Source organism: Centropristis striata, chromosome 21 (genome assembly GCF_030273125.1).
Source record: "Centropristis striata isolate RG_2023a ecotype Rhode Island chromosome 21, C.striata_1.0, whole genome shotgun sequence".
Lineage (NCBI taxonomy): Eukaryota > Metazoa > Chordata > Actinopteri > Perciformes > Serranidae > Centropristis > Centropristis striata.
This window is the reverse complement of record NC_081537.1, coordinates 33,975,112-33,992,726: the sequence shown is the minus strand read 5'-3', so window position 1 is coordinate 33,992,726 and position 17,615 is coordinate 33,975,112. Positions and strand designations below refer to the sequence as shown.

Sequence of the window (17,615 nt, the reverse complement as noted above, 5' to 3'; positions counted from 1 at the left end):
AGCTACTGTAGTATGTTGAAAAATGTCAAAACTTTAGAATAGCTTGTTGATCCTGGTAATAATGTCATACCTGTAATAATATATATATAGACATTTTTTATGATAGTATGCCAGTCAGTGTAGTGTGTTGTTCAAAATCACTAAAAAGGACAAACGTCTTTGAAATTGGCATAGTAAAGCATGTCATATAAAGTCACAAAAAAAGGAATTGTCTTTGAAATTTGTTTAAAAAAGTCATCGTATGTCGTTCAAAATCACAAAAAAATTATAGTAAAGTATGTTGTTCAAAATGTGATAATGTTAATGTATATTATGTTAAAATCACAAAAAAGTCATTATATAGTATGTCCTTCAAAATCACATAAAAGAAGTCATAGTATAGTATGTCGTTCAAAATGTGATTTTAAAAAAAAAAAGTCAGTTTGGTATGTCATTCAAAATCACATAAACAGTCATTAAACGGACGGACTAGACTGCTGAAATCATCTATAATTCTTGTATTTACACAGCGCTCATTCCATACAGACACACAGCTAAACAAACCTGTGCTGGTTACCGACATTACAGCAGGAATTTGAAGTCCGTCCAGTTTCAAAGGGCGTCTGTACGGGCTTAAACTTCCCTCATCTACAAATCGTCCTTGATTTGCACACGTTTTGCTATCCACAAATACAAATTTCTAATTTGTAACTTGTATTTTTTACAAATAAGTGTATTTAGATACACAATTTTCCATTTGTAAAAACAAAAAAGCCACTTGTAAAACTTAAAATTCTGTTTAAGTGTGATTCAGCATTTGTGGATCGCCAATCACAGCCGCATCTCTTTCCTCAATCACGTGTTTTTGAGACGTTCTTGTTGAGAGAATCCACAAACAAACAGCTGGAGATTCACAAACGTCCCGCCCTCCTCAACCAGTGATGTTGCTTACAAATATTCCTTCCACAAATACAAATTTAGGATTTGTAACTTGTGTGGTTTTTTTTTTTTACAAATAAGTGTGTATTTGAAAAAATTATTAAAAAAAAGGCATTTGCAAATCTGAAAATTCTGCTTGTGCAGTGTGATTCAGCATTTGTGGATCTCTTTCCTCTTGTCGAGATCCACAAACAAGGAAAAATACTTTTTCTTGCCCTACATTACATTAGCATCTATACCGTGAAAATAAAATGAAAACAATGATAAACATTTAATTACCCTGCGCAGCCAGCAAATTACCATGCGCAGCCAGCAAATTACCCTGCGCAGCCAGCAGAGCAGAGAGGAAAGAGACATTTAGAGCATAGCTCCATTAAGCTGTGCATGTAAACGTCCTGACTGACTGTTATGACATCACGGCCTGCTCTAAAAGACGGTTCAGACAGGGACGGGGTGCCGGACACGGCAACATTTTTTTGCGGCAACCCCTGTGCGGCTGCCGGCGCCGAAACGCACCACCCCAACTGAAATTAATTGAAAATCGTAAAAACGTATCAACAGACTATAATAGGCCTATTTCTAGCATTTTTAGGCATTTTACAATTTGACCATTTACAATGCCTAAAAACATTGTAAATGAAATAAATAAATGAAAAATAAGTTGTGTTTCAGTCTAACTTTAGCATCCTTTGTTAGTGGCCTTGGCCCAAAGCTGGGCGGTAGGTGAAAGTAAATCTGTAAGAAACTTTTAACACCAGGAAGTTCAGTTTCATTTTTAAAATACAGAATGATTACAGGAAACACTTTGTCTTTCATTTGTGAAAAATGTTTATTAAAGCTTTCAATTAAAAACATTTGGCAACCATCTTTCTGCAATAAAGTCAAATAAAGAAGAAGCACCGAGTGAAACCTGACACCAGTTTAAAAAGAATATAAACTCAATAAATTATGAACCCTGAAGACACAAAAACAGTAAGAACTGAACAGCCTCATCATCTCCTGATGGAAATCATCTGAATAAACTCTTTTTCACTTCAAAACAGTTAACAGAGTTAAGAGCAGCACTTTGTGGCTGTTATGAGGCATAAATCAATTAAATAAATGCACCACATTATCAAAGAAATCAGAATAAATAAAGAACATAAAGCAAACTTAAATCCTGAAGAGAACAAAGCCAGAGTGAACCCTGAAGAGCCATTCGCCAAGTTTCCATCAAAGTCAAAGGGAATTTGAAGCAATTTTTTGGGAATGTGGCATTAAAGAAACAGTGATTTAGGGACGTTTCCATCAGCTGGTTCAGAGCAAATAAACAAAGCTGCATTAATGTTCTCTGGTCAGAAGATGGCAGTGTAATGTATCGCTGTAGGCTAATCTGTAAAACAGTAGAAGAAGAAAAGATTGTGCGAGAGAGACACGACAACAAAAAAGAGGTTTCTGATCAGACAACTGGAGAAAATGGAGAGAAGTCTTCAGGAATTGGATTCAATTTGGCAACTTGTAATTGTTGTTTAATGTCAGAGCTGATCAGCTGATCAGTCATGTGGGTTCAATGTTCTACGTCAGAACTTGTTCAGAAAAAGCGTTTCCATCTCCCGTTTAGTGCATTACAAGTGGTTTCGAAGAAGACAAAAACCCAAAAACCCAACTGAAGCAAGTTAAAAAACGTTCATGCACATTTTCAAAAGTTTTATTTAATTTTGGTGCTTCCGTCAAGCTTTTCTCACACAAATCTCCAAACTGTGCATAGAAATGAATTGAGGGAAGCACGGCCATGATGGTTTTATCTGTAGTTGTGTTTCCATCAAGAGTTTTTACACTCGCTTGAGGCGGTTTTTGTCTTTTTTTGCAAAATAGTTAATGTCACCGACATTATCTAAGCACATTAACACCAGCAAGCTCTTATTGTTGTATTTATTGTATTTTCTCTCTCGCACAATCTCTTCTTCTACTGTATATATATATATATATATATATATAGACAGATCAGCCTACAGCAACACATCACACTGCCATCTGCTGACCAAAGTACGTTAGTGCAGCTTTGTTTATTGGCTCTAAACCAGCTGAAACATCTAGTTGTCTTTAATACAACATTTCTAAATATCGCTCTAAATTCACTTGGACTTTAACAGAAACATGGTTATTTCCCCACTGACTCTGGTTTCCATCGCTGATTAAAGGGTCAGTTCACCAAAAACACACACACCTATGAATCACAACAACTCAGCTTGAATTATTTTTCTGAACATGCAATATCTCGTCTTCGTTGATTCATCTTTGAGCTTTGACACACAAAGCTACCACGAAAGAAAATTTAGATTTTCAAGGCAAATATGTCCAATGAAATGAAATTTAAAAATCTGTTCCTGTCAAATACTGATGAAATATCCCTTTAAAGTTTAAATTCATGGATTTTTTTCCCATAAATAAAAATTCCTTTATTCAAGTGCTTCTTTCATATAGTCTTATTTGTGTATAAAAGAATATAAAGGAAATATCAGATTTCTGGTATTTTCTTTAAATTATTTGCTATTAGCGTGACATTTAAACTTTTTTTTAATTAAACAAAAGTTCCATCATATTAAAAACAGACAGATTTATAAATCTGTTATTACAGAACAAACTACACTTCATTTTCTGTGTTTTAGGAAACTTTATACATGGAGAAGGGCTGGAAATATGCAAAATATTCTTTCCCCATCAGGTTGTTTCATATCGTGACAACAGTATATATAAAGATATAGCACGTTTCCTAGTTATTCCATTTTTTTTATTATTAAATATATAGGCCTGTGACAATGACAGAAATAACTGCAAGAAGACCATTTAACCCTCTGAACCCCAAAAAGTAAAGTAAAAGTATGTTTTGGTGACAAATATTCACTGAACATCTGTTTGCACAGAACCGAGGGGAGAGGACAGGAGTGGCTGGAAGCAATTCAATATGTAAAATATGTAGAGGACATTTCTTCCCCAACAGTTGGGCACTTGGAAAAAATAATTTATCAGAAATTCAACTTTATGATTTATGTCATTGTAACCATGTTATTCTGCCCAAAAGATGTTGTTCCCACTTCTAGCCATGACTGTGCTGTTGCCATAGAGCTGCAGGACTTATAGATTATATAGATTATATAGATTATGTAGATATTTTATATATTGTGGTGAAATACAAGGCCACAAGAGCAAAAAGCGCCCTGAAGCGGCGTGTTGGGGTTCAGAGGTTAAAGCAGCACGACCACAAATTAACTTCTGATTGTTGGACAACCTGCTGGCTTTATGGCAGGGGTCTCAAAGTCGCGGCCCGCGGGCCAATTGTGGCCCTCGTGATGATGTTTTGTGGCCCCCACCTTGATATGAAAGTTTATGTGAGTTTTATATGAATGGCACTTTACTGTGTTGTGTGTGGAAGGTCCCTTTATTATCTGCTGTATTGTTTTTACTGGAAAAAGTGGAAATGTTATGTAATGTAATTTTGTGTCTTTTGTTAGTAATTTTGTGTCTTTTTTTTCTAGAAATTTTGTGTCTTTTTCTAATAATTTTGTGTCTTTTCTTAGTAATTTAGTGTATTTTTGGGGTAATTTTGTGTCTTTTTTTGTCATTTTGTGTCTTTTTAAAGTAATTTAGTGTTTTTTCAGTCATTTCGTGTCTTTTTTGGGGTCATTTTGTGTCTTTTTAAGTAATTTCGTTTTTTTCTGTCATTTTGTGTCTTTTTTTTTGGTCATTTGAGTTTGAGACCCCTGCTTTATGGCATCGTGTTGGCAAAACTGTTGCTGACATTTTTAAACACATATGTAAACACAGCTGATGCTGTGGTACCTACATGGACACGACCTCAATAACACGGGAAATAAGTGGATATTGTTTTCTCTGTGGCTGTCGTTCTATGATCCTCTGTGATTTCTTGACAATAAAACGTACCATTTAATTTAATTTAATTTAATGAGGCTAAAGTTTATCCTGATATCTTGATATAACATGACAGTAAATGATCAGACTTATCGGCCAGCCCTAACACGAGTTGCTGACACCTGATTGGACGCTGAGTGTCCAGGGGGCGGGGCTTAGCCGGGCGTCCCTCAGAGCTCGGTGTTGGGCCCGCGGCCGCTCGTCCTCACCTCACACTCCCGGTGGAAGTCGCAGCCGTCCAGCAGGTGGCGGTACGTGGCCCGGACGTCCCGGTAGAGCGGAGCGTCCTCCGTCTGCAGCCCCGGGAACCGCACCGGGGACTCGTTGACCAGCAGCTGCAGCCGCGGGCCGCGCTGGCAGTCATACAGCACAAACAGCAGGTTGGCCGCATAGGGGACTATGAGACTGGAGCGGAAACTACGACCTGCAGGAGGAGAGGACATCTGTTTTAGTACCAGGAGGAGGAGGAGGAGGAGGAGAGGAGAGAGAGAGAGGAGGAACAGAAAACTGCCCAAAATTTTGCATTGAAATGAATGGGACGGCCGAAAGAAAATGAGCAAAAAAGAACAATAATTGGAGATATTTAAACGTCTACTTCTCCGGCATAATTTCACCTAGAGACTCCATTTAAACTTTAAACAGTAGATACAAGTCTTGTGTATCGGTGTATTAATCCTCGTTTCGATAGGTCATATAGTTTTTTATCAATCCCTGTTCAATGACCATGATCATTTTTGGAGAAATTCTGAGATTATAATGGGTGTGTATTGCACGGAATGTTCGTGTCACAGTGTGTGACATCATCGCCAGAGTGTAGAGGGAGAGAAGAAACTGTCAAAAAATAAATTTGAAAACTGCACTCCAGGCCGCAAATTCCACTCTACAGAAATAATTTATACATAGAAACGTAGGAAAATTAGTCTTCTCCCTCACAATCCTCTGGTAAAGCTGTCAGAGTTATAGTTTGGGCGTAGGACGCACAGATGATCCACCAACACCACCAACAGCCTCATTGGCTCCCATATTAAAAACGCAGGGAGATTTCTGAGCTGTCTGAGATTTAACAGTTTTTTTAGATCGCTCTAACAAAGCTATTTTTTCATTTTTCTTCACAAAAAACATATGTAGACGTTCACAGGGCTTGGAGCAGAAAAAAATCCTGTGCCTGAATTTTTTTTATACATGGGGGGGGGGGTTTACCAAAACAAATACTGCATAACTGGAAAACTGACATTCTTGTTAACGAGATGAAGATACAGAACCCTGTCAGAAATTTTGCTCCTTTCAAAATAAAATGATACGCAGTTCATGCAGCCTAAAACAACTTCAGCAGTCAATCAAACAAAAGGTCTCAGAGGGTCGGACACATGGACGACAAGAGTCGGATTGTTAGAGTGGCACAGCATACAATCATTTATGACATAACACATTCTTTCTATGAGGATAGATGGTCAGATTAACAGATGTTCCACGTCAGCTGTTTGTTGTTGTTGTTGTTTACCTTATACACAGTTTCTCACGGGATCTCGCGGTCGCTGCCGTTACGGCCCGGTGGGAACCGACGCCGGGTAGAACGGAGCAAACCCGCGGCGGAGCCGTTCCGCGCCCGGTGGAAATCCCCAGTAAAAATGACGTGTGGGAGAACGCACGCACAGACCGTACAGCCGTGTTTCGACTACCACCGGGAAAGTCTCATGCCACACCCTCTCTAATGTCCGCCCACTCTGCGTGTCTCCACAACAAGTTAGCCCCCAGACTCTGGAGGTGACGTTTGGTTTTCGTCGTCGCTAACTGTGCACAACAAATGATCGTTAACAAAGCAGCATGGCTAATTGTAATGCACAGGGTCTCCGCTGATCATAAACATAGTGATCGTGAATTAACCGGCATCACTAACTGTGCACAGAGTGTCTGGTGCTTGTTGTAAACAAACAGAGATTGCTAAGTGAACACCTCCTGCAGCAGCAGCACATACACACTGTACTGCTACAGAGCTAACTGTTAGCCTGTTAGCACATACACACTGTACTGCTACAGAGCTAACTGTTAGCCTGTTAGCACATACACACTGTACTGCTACAGAGCTAACTGTTAGCCTGTTAGCACATACACACTGTACTGTTACAGAGATAACTGTTAGCCTGTTAGCACATACACACTGTACTGCTACAGAGCTAACGGTTAGCCTGTTAGCACATACACACTGTACTGCTACAGAGCTAACTGTTAGCCTGTTAGCACATACACACTGTACTGTTACAGAGATAACTGTTAGCCTGTTAGCACATACACACTGTACTGTTACAAAGCTAACTGTTAGCCTGTTAGCACATACACACTGTACTGCTACAGAGCTAACTGTTAGCCTGTTAGCACATACACACTGTACTGTTACAGAGATAACTGTTAGCCTGTTAGCACATACACACTGTACTGCTACAGAGCTAACTGTTAGCCTGTTAGCACATACACACTGTACTGTTACAGAGATAACTGTTAGCCTGTTAGCACATACACACTGTACTGTTACAAAGCTAACTGCCACTAACGGCGGCTCTTCTTAACGAGCCGGCCTCCGGCTCGTTAGCGGGTCGTTAAAAAGAGAGTAAGAGGGAGTCGCTGGATTTGTCTCCAGTCACTTTCTTGAAAAATAGTAATGACGTGGGTCTAAAGCACGCTCGCCAATGAGCCGCCTTCTTCTTCTCCGGCAGGCTATACGCTATCCACCGTAATGCTGCCCTCCCCGGTCATATCCAGATCTAACTAAGGGGTTTTTTTTTTGTTTTTTTTTAAAGATGATTAAACACCCAAAAAAATCCCGAGCCGGATTTCCGGCACCGTGCCGGAGGTCTTCAAGCCCTGCGTTCAGGAAGAACTCAGGACGCTCAAAGTGAAGTCGGATCAATGATAGGTATAATGGTTTTGCCAAAAATGCTTTCTGTTCGAGGCCAGGAATTCCAGTCTGTCCACCTCTGCTGTCACTGGAACAGGTGTCAGTTAATTCTGTTGATTGCTTTGATCTTTGATGTGATTACAGTTACAGATACACACACACACATGCGTGTAAGCGCTTACACTCCTCACACATGCATACACATGCTTCATACACGCGCACGCACGCACACACAGGTAACTTTATGCGATTTTCGCTACACACACACACACACACACACATTTTGAGGTTAAAGGGCATAGTTATAAATCTCTGAAGAATCTCATCATAGTGTACACACACCGGCAGTTGCCCCCGTGGCCCTTTAAAAATTTCCCCAGAGGAAATTTTCTAGTTGTCTTTTACTGTTTTAGATTGGCAATTAATAGAGATGTATTTATTTTATCTGTTTCAATATGTACTGTGTTTTGTAGTGTTTCTTAATAAATAGAGTAAAGAATGTGGTTTTAAAACAGTGGGGAGCAGCTCTGAAACCTGATATCTGGTATCAACTTCTGTCTCTCTCATAATGTTCATGTCCAACAAACTAGGAGAATAAATCTCATGTTCCTGTTCTGGTGTTCTGCAGTGCAGAGATCTGCTCTCATGTCTTGTGACAACCCGTCGACAATAACAGCTTATTCTTAGGTTGATAAATGAATTATCGCGTCAGTAGGATTTACTTCAGACGTTGTAATGTCGTTGCTATGACGACTGACACGAGTCAACGTTAGCTTCAGCTAACATTATAAGCAAATGTATCAGTGTTAGCAGCTGTTGGTAAACTAGACAGTGTTGGGGGCGGAGCTATGATCAGGAAGCTCCAGCGTGTCATTGATTTAAGACACGCCCCCAAAAAACAATCTGAAATGGAGAAAAACAGTTTCATGGTCTAACTCCAAGTCTTTTGACACGTTTCTGTTTTATGTTTTTTTTACATGGTAAAATGTGTTTTCATTCATATCTGACTTTACTTTAAATGTTCCAGAGCGACAGGTGATGGAGGCTCCTCCTACCGTGCTGTGATTGGTAGTTGTGGGCGGTGGGCGGAGCCTGGTCCTTGTAGAGTCCCAGCAGCGACAGCAGGGGGAGGAGCGTCTCGGCGTGACCCACCAGGATGGAGGCGGGCTCAGGAGGCGCATCAGTCGACCTGACGGAGTCAGTTACCTTGATTAAAACCATTTCCTGTGTTCCTTCAGAATAAGAGTCTGACTTCTAAACAGCCAAACATACTGAGATGATTTAGATTCATCAGGTTATAATCACAGAAAGTCAATATTTCATTACTCTGATCGACTTTAAATCTGTTCGGATGTTTTTTAAACCTCTGAAGCCAACAAACAGTTTCAAGGTGTTTTTTGCTGCCCACGGTGGCAAATATATATAATATATAAAATATAAATAAGTCCTGCAGCTCCATGGAAACAGCACCATGTAGAGCAGGGCTCTCAAACTCTAATGACCTGGGGGCCGACCAGGCAGTATCAAAATGACCAAAAAAAGACACAAATGACTGAAAAAATACTAAATTACTTTAAAAAAAAAGACACAAAATGACCAAAAAATACACAAAATTACCAAAAAGACACAAAATGACACAAAAAAAGACACAAAATTATTAAAAAAGACACAAAATTATTAAAAAAAGACACAAAATTACCAAAAAAGACACAAAATTACCAAAAAGACACAGAATTATTTAAAAAAAAGACACAAAATGACTGAAAAAATACTAAATTACTTTAAAAAAGACACAAAATTACCAAAAAATATACAAAATTACCAAAAAGACACAGAATTACCAAAAAGAGACACACAATTATTTAAAAAAGACACAAAATTATAAAAAAGATACAAATTATTTTAAAAGACACAAAATTACCAAAAAAGACACAAAATTACCAAAAAAGACACAAAATTATTTAAAAAAGACGCACAATTATTAAAAAAAAGACACAAAATTATAAAAAAGATACAAAATTATTAAAAAAAGACACAAAATTACCAAACCAAAAGTAATTAAAGGGAAGTGTGAACAACTCAAACATTGCACATTTGTGCAGAATAACAGTGATAATGATATAAATCATTAAATAAGAAAAACCAAAAGTTGAATTTCTCTTATTATTATTATTTTAATTATAAAAAATATAAAATTGAATCTATTAAACAACACTTTCCAAGTGTGACGCATGTTGGAAAAACAAAGGTTTGCTCCACATATTCTACATATTTACTATTTCTATGTTTCTCCTGTCCTCTCCTCTCAGCTCTGTGTAAACAGCCTCTCCTGTCCTCTCCTCTCTGCTCTGTGTAAACAGCCTCTCCTGTCCTCTCCTCTCTGCTCTGTGTAAACAGCCTCTCCTGTCCTCTCCTCTCTGCTCTGTGTAAACAGCCTCTCCTGTCCTCTCCTCTCTGCTCTGTGTAAACAGCCTCTCCTGTCCTCTCCTCTCTGCTCTGTGTAAACAGCCTCTCCTGTCCTCTCCTCTCTGCTCTGTGTAAACAGCCTCTCCTGTCCTCTCCTCTCAGCTCTGTGTAAACAGCCTCTCCTGTCCTCTCCTCTCTGCTCTGTGTAAACAGCCTCTCCTGTCCTCTCCTCTCTGCTCTGTGTAAACAGCCTCTCCTGTCCTCTCCTCTCTGCTCTGTGTAAACAGCCTCTCCTGTCCTCTCCCCTCTGCTCTGTGTAAACAGCCTCTCCTGTCCTCTCCTCTCAGCTCTGTGTAAACAGCCTCTCCTGTCCTCTCCCCTCTGCTCTGTGTAAACAGCCTCTCCTGTCCTCTCCTCTCTGCTCTGTGTAAACAGCCTCTCCTGTCCTCTCCTCTCTGCTCTGTGTAAACAGCCTCTCCTGTCCTCTCCTCTCTGCTCTGTGTAAACAGCCTCTCCTGTCCTCTCCCCTCAGCTCTGTGTAAATATATGATGATGTCACTGACCTGCGGGGACGTCCGGCCTTGTCCAGCGTCCTGAAGACGTGGTGGAAGAGAGGACAGCTGGACAGGCCGCTGATCACGTGACCGTGGGAGCGTTTCCAGTACTGCTTCAGGTCAGACTTGTACTCCAACACCTGCAGAAACACAAATATCTTTATTCATAAATATAAATATCTTTATTCATAACGGCTCAGAAATATGGTTTATTAAATCAATATCTTTATAATAACTGCTCAGGTGTGTGAAAAGTCTCTGGAGAGGGTTTTTTTTCAAAATGATCCACTTGAAAACTATATTATTTATCATCCAGTTGAAAAAATAAATATTAATCCAATCCCCTTTATTTATAGAGCATAATTTGATCAAACACAAGGTTTCCAAAGTGCTGCACAAACAATAAATACATAACACAATACAAAGAGATGTAGTAAACAATAGAACAGTAAGATGCAATGAGATAAAATAAATTAAAAATGGGATAAAAATAAATAAAATAAAATGTAAAATGTACTGCCCACACAAAATAAAATATGCATGAATACAATAAAAAAATAAAATCATAAAATCAACGAGAAGAGGTTTGGCTGCAACTAATGGTTGTGTTAATTATTTGTTATGAATATTTATTATATTTATTATTATAATTTATATAAAACATCAGAAAAAAAGTGAAAGAGTCAAAAGTTTATTCAAAATTAAAGATTAAAATGTGAAGATTTTATAATATTTAAGGTCTTCATTATTGATTTATTGTTCTGTATTTCTGATAAATCCAGCAGAGTGATTAAGATGATCTCAGGTCAGCTTCATATTTTCATTTGACATCAATAATTTAAGTTTATATATTTTGTTATATATTTAATCAATATCTTTATTATAAATGTATCATATGTGAGATGTGTTCTTAATGATCAGCATGAAAATCATATTTACGATGCGATAAAAAAATAAATATCAACAGTGTAACTAATGATTTCTTTCTTTTTCTGTGGATAATATATCAGAAAACAGAGAAAGTCTTCAGAAGTAAAGGACACACTGGAGAACAAGCTGAAATCTATAAATGTAAATATTTGATAGGTATTTCTGGAAGTTCTAATAAACCAAATAGACCAGATGATCTCAGGTGAGTTTCATATCAGATCAATTATTGAAGTTTCAATATATTTGATCAATATTAAGGTAAATATAAGAATCAGGTTGGACTCAATCTGAGCAGATAATCAATAAGAAATTATGTTAAATGATCAACTGACAAGCTGATTGATTGAGGAGCTGATTGATTGATTGAGGAGCTGATTGATTGATTGATGAGCTGATTGATTGATTGATGAGCTGATTGATTGATTGATGAGCTGATTGATTGATGAGCTGATTGGTTGAGGAGCTGATTGATTGATTGAAGAGCTGATTGATTGATTGAGGAGCTGATTGATTGATTGATGAGCTGATTGATTGATGAGCTGATTGGTTGAGGAGCTGATTGATTGATTGAGGAGCTGATTGATTGATTGATGAGCTGATTGGTTGAGGAGCTGATTGATTGATTGAGGAGCTGATTGATTGATTGAGGAGCTGATTGATTGATTGAGGAGCTGATTGGTTGAGGAGCTGATTGATGAGCTGATTGGTTGATTGATGAGCTGATTGGTTGAGGAGCTGATTGATTGATTGAGGAGCTGATTGATTGAGGAGCTGATTGATTGATTGATGAGCTGATTGGTTGAGGAGCTGATTGATTGAGGAGCTGATTGGTTGATGAGCTGATTGATTGATTGAGGAGCTGATTGATTGAGGAGCTGATTGATTGAGGAGCTGATTGATTGAGGAGCTGATTGATTGATTGAGGAGCTGATTGATTGATTGATTGATTGATTGATTGATTGATTGATTGATTGATTGATTGATTGATTGATTGATTGATTGATTGATTGATTGATTGATTGATTGATTGATTGATTGATTGATTGATTGATTGATTGATTGATTGATGAGCTGATTGGTTGAGGAGCTGATTGATTGAGGAGCTGATTGGTTGATGAGCTGATTGATTGATTGAGGAGCTGATTGATTGAGGAGCTGATTGATTGAGGAGCTGATTGATTGAGGAGCTGATTGATTGATTGAGGAGCTGATTGATTGATTGATTGATTGATTGATTGATTGATTGATTGATTGATTGATTGATTGATTGATTGATTGATTGATTGATTGATTGATGAGCTGATTGATTGAGGAGCTGATTGATTGGTTGAGGAGCTGATTGATTGATTGATTGATTGATTGGTACCTTAGCATCGTCCTCATTGAACAGGAAGCACCAGGGGGAGTGGACAGATTTGATTGACAGCTCGTAGGAACACAAGAAGAACGCTGCTTCCACCAGATCTACAGAGACACAGGGACACTTCATCAATATTCATATACCTCTAATATGAACTTTATTATAGCACAACTTTTTTTCTTTTAATCTAAAGTTCAAAGAATAATGTCTAAATATATATATATATATTTTTTTTTTAAATGTTTGTTAATCTGTGATAGTCAGCACAATGTAGAGCAGGGCTCTCAAACTCTAATTACCTGGGGGCCGTTCCAGGCAGAATCAAAATTACTCCAAAAAAAGACACAAAATTACTGAAAAAATACTAAATTACTTAAAAAAAAGAAACAAAATTACCAAAAATACACAGAATTACCAAAAAAAGACTCAAAACTATTAAAAAAAAGACACAAAATTACCCCAAAAAGACACAGAATTACCAAAAAAAAAAGACACAAAATTATTTTAAAAATAATAGGACCAGATTTGAGAAGAATGGGAACACGCCAGGCAAAAGCACCATATTTTTTCCACATGCTCTCTATCACTAGAGGTTTCAGTTTTTGGTAGGAGCCACTTCATCAAGATAGTGGATCAGAGATTGTAACCATATAAAGTCTATGAGAACCAGTATATCTTCCAATCCACTTAGAAGGTCAATCTGGGTGTCAAAATATACGTTTTCTGGGTCAAAGAATCATTTAAAGCTATTGAGAATCACCACAGAGAACTTTTACTTTTGATACTATGGGTACATTTAGCTGATAATACTAAATATTTATAATATATACAACTATATATACTACTATATAAATACTATATATATTTAATACTAAATACTATATATATCATGCACTTTCACTTAACTCTATGGAGTCTTGGGCTATTTTGTCCATTTTTAAATTCTTTTCATGTTTTTGTATGTCATTTTGTGTCTTTTTTGTCATTTTGTGTCTTTTTTTTAGTCATTTTGTGTCTTTTTTTGGTCCTTTTGTGTCTTTTTTAGTCCTTTAGTCCAACATAAAATGTGATTTTGAATCTTTTTTTAACTTTCTAAACACTATCATGCTCAATAAAGAATGTTAAATGTGTCAAATGTGACCAAAGGTGTCAAATCTACCATATAAGAGGGTTCCATCCAGTTCTATCATTTGATACTAAATCTATTTGAGCTTGTCTCCAGTTTTACTTGGTATATCATCATCAAACTGAAACTGGCCTCATGGAGTTTACAGCCAGAACTTTAGAGGTAAATGTACAGTAGGGCTCCACGCTGCTTTGTTTTATACTCTGATGGAGGCAACAAGTCTGATTATTTGGAGCTTTTAGAGACTCCACAGGGTTAATTTACATGTATGATCAATACAATAATCTGTTGATTGTAAAAGAAAAAGTAAAAAAAGTAGACAAGAAACATGCAAAGTGATGTAGTTTGTGTTCTTCATCAGTGTTTTTATGACACTGTGCTGTGACTGACTCAATGTTTCTGTGTGTCAGTGTTTTGGTAGATCTGGTCAACTGTCTTATTGTATTGTGTGCGTGTGTGTTTAGTTCCACTGTATGATTTTGAGCATGAAGTTAACTGTTTGGTGAATTGTGTGTTTCAGCTGTGATGTGTTAACAGTTTAGAAAAAGTTTTTATGGTTGTGACCAGCGGGTCCTATCGGTAGTATAGACTGTTGGTGCTATATCTCTATATATATTGTAATATATATATTATAATATATATCTCTCTATATATATGATAATATTACTAATATAATGAATAATATCTCTATATATATATTATAATATTAATAATATAATATATATCTCTCTATATATATGTATGATAATATTAATAATATAGTGAGTGTGACCTGGCGTGAGGCGGTGGTGAGGAAGGCCCAGCCTGTCGGCCATCCTCTTCCTCAGGGCCTCCATCTCCTCTCCGTGTTTGAACTTGTCGACCTCCAGCAGCGCCGTGCGGTTCTTCTCCACGCCCTCCACGTAACCACGGCAACGCTCGAAGAAACGCATCAGCTCGTCGTCCACCTGGTGGCGGTACTGCGGCGCTGCACACACACACACACACACACACGATCCTATTACTATTACTAACAATTATCAAGTATTTCTATTGTGATTAAATATCTGTATTTCATACAGTGTGTACTGGTATGAGTACTTTTACTGTAGTGAAGAACCGGAATACTACTCAGTTCATTTCATTTCAGAAATACTTAAATAATGTAATATTTTTTTTTATTCAGTAGTTGAATGGTCATTATTTTAGAAATATTTCAACAATATAATTATTTTCAGTAATATTATAATAATTTTAGTAATTATTTTGCAATCTTTTAACAATTATGATTGGATTATTTCCACTGATTATCTTTAATTTAAAATGATTAAAATATTACTGAATATATTATGTTAAATTGTTTAAATCCTCCTGAAAATAACTCAAATTAAATTGTTGAAATGCTACGAATGACATAAAGTTATTAAAATATCACTGAAAATATAACAGTAAAAAAACAATTACATGATTTTATGTTATTCAGATATGACTGAAATTAATGATATTAATTAAAAGTTTAATTAAAAAGATTTTTTTTTGGGTTACATTGTTAAAATCCTCCTGAAAATAATTAAATTAAAATTGTTGAAATATTACAACAACAAAAAGTTATATTAAAGTATTGAAATATTACTGAAAAAAGTTGTATATTAATTTAAATAACTTAACATAATTATTTATATAAAGTTATACATAAAGTTATTATGAAATTATTTTTAGAAATATTTCAGCACTTATACAGTATATTTCCAGTAATATTTGAATAACTTCGTATATTTATTTCCAGTAATATTTGAATAACTTCATGTGTTTATTTCCAGTAATATTGGAGTAGTGTGAGCAGAATCTTCCCAGTAGTGTTTTAATAATGTTGTGTGGTTCCCAGTAACTGACTGGTGTGGCCCCAGTAGTGTTAGAGTCAGTGTGTGGTTCCCAGTATTCCCAGTAACTGACTGGTGTGGCCCCAGTAGTGTTAGAGTCATTGTGTGTGTGGTTCCCAGTATTCCCAGTAACTGACTGGTGTGGCCCCAGTAGTGTTAGAGTCAGTGTGTGGTTCCCAGTATTCCCAGTAACTGACTGGTGTGGCCCCAGTAGTGTTAGAGTCAGTGTGTGGTTCCCAGTATTCCCAGTAACTGACTGGTGTGGCCCCAGTAGTGTTAGAGTCATTGTGTGGTTCCCAGTATTCCCAGTAACTGACTGGTGTGGCCCCAGTAGTGTTAGAGTCATTGTGTGTGTTCCCAGTATTCCCAGTAACTGACTGGTGTGGCCCCAGTAGTGTTAGAGTCATTGTGTGGTTCCCAGTATTCCCAGTAACTGACTGGTGTGGCCCCAGTAGTGTTAGAGTCATTGTGTGTGTTCCCAGTATTCCCAGTAACTGACTGGTGTGGCCCCAGTAGTGTTAGAGTCAGTGTGTGGTTCCCAGTATTCCCAGTAACTGACTGGTGTGGCCCCAGTAGTGTTAGAGTCATTGTGTGTGTGGTTCCCAGTATTCCCAGTAACTGACTGGTGTGGCCCCAGTAGTGTTAGAGTCATTGTGTGTGTTCCCAGTATTCCCAGTAACTGACTGGTGTGGCCCCAGTAGTGTTAGAGTCATTGTGTGTGTTCCCAGTATTCCCAGTAACTGACTGGTGTGGCCCCAGTAATGTTAGAGTCATTGTGTGGTTCCCAGTATTCCCAGTAACTGACTGGTGTGGCCCCAGTAGTGTTAGAGTCATTGTGTGTGTTCCCAGTATTCCCAGTAACTGACTGGTGTGGCCCCAGTAGTGTTAGAGTCATTGTGTGTGTTCCCAGTATTCCCAGTAACTGACTGGTGTGGCCCCAGTAGTGTTTGAGTCAGTGTGTGGTTCCCAGTATTCCCAGTAACTGACTGGTGTGGCCCCAGTAGTGTTAGAGTCATTGTGTGTGTGGTTCCCAGTATTCCCAGTAACTGACTGGTGTGGCCCCAGTAGTGTTAGAGTCATTGTGTGTGTGGTTCCCAGTATTCCCAGTAACTGACTGGTGTGGCCCCAGTAGTGTTAGAGTCATTGTGTGTGTTCCCAGTATTCCCAGTAACTGACTGGTGTGGCCCCAGTAGTGTTAGAGTCATTGTGTGTGTTCCCAGTATTCCCAGTAACTGACTGGTGTGGCCCCAGTAATGTTAGAGTCATTGTGTGGTTCCCAGTATTCCCAGTAACTGACTGGTGTGGCCCCAGTAGTGTTAGAGTCATTGTGTGTGTTCCCAGTATTCCCAGTAACTGACTGGTGTGGCCCCAGTAGTGTTAGAGTCATTGTGTGTGTTCCCAGTATTCCCAGTAACTGACTGGTGTGGCCCCAGTAGTGTTTGAGTCAGTGTGTGGTTCCCAGTATTCCCAGTAACTGACTGGTGTGGCCCCAGTAGTGTTAGAGTCATTGTGTGTGTTCCCAGTATTCCCAGTAACTGACTGGTGTGGCCCCAGTAGTGTTAGAGTCAGTGTGTGGTTCCCAGTATTCCCAGTAACTGACTGGTGTGGCCCCAGTAGTGTTAGAGTCAGTGTGTGGTTCCCAGTATTCCCAGTAACTGAC

General features: G+C 38.0%; 1 protein-coding gene across 1 annotated transcript in view; it reads right to left on the bottom strand.

The window, feature by feature from the left end:
• Nucleotides 1–1,730: 1,730 nt before the first annotated feature.
• Nucleotides 1,731–17,615, bottom strand: part of minpp1b (multiple inositol-polyphosphate phosphatase 1b) — a 22,694-nt gene continuing 6,809 nt past the window's right edge. Inside the window, exons 3-7 of the mRNA XM_059324939.1 lie at nt 14,869–15,063; nt 12,977–13,074; nt 10,690–10,820; nt 8,776–8,909; nt 1,731–5,251 (exon numbers count right to left, since the gene is read on the bottom strand). Coding sequence (XP_059180922.1) covers nt 4,998–5,251; nt 8,776–8,909; nt 10,690–10,820; nt 12,977–13,074; nt 14,869–15,063 — 812 coding nt within the window. The 3' untranslated portion in view covers nt 1,731–4,997. The remainder of the gene's footprint in view (nt 5,252–8,775; nt 8,910–10,689; nt 10,821–12,976; nt 13,075–14,868; nt 15,064–17,615) is intronic.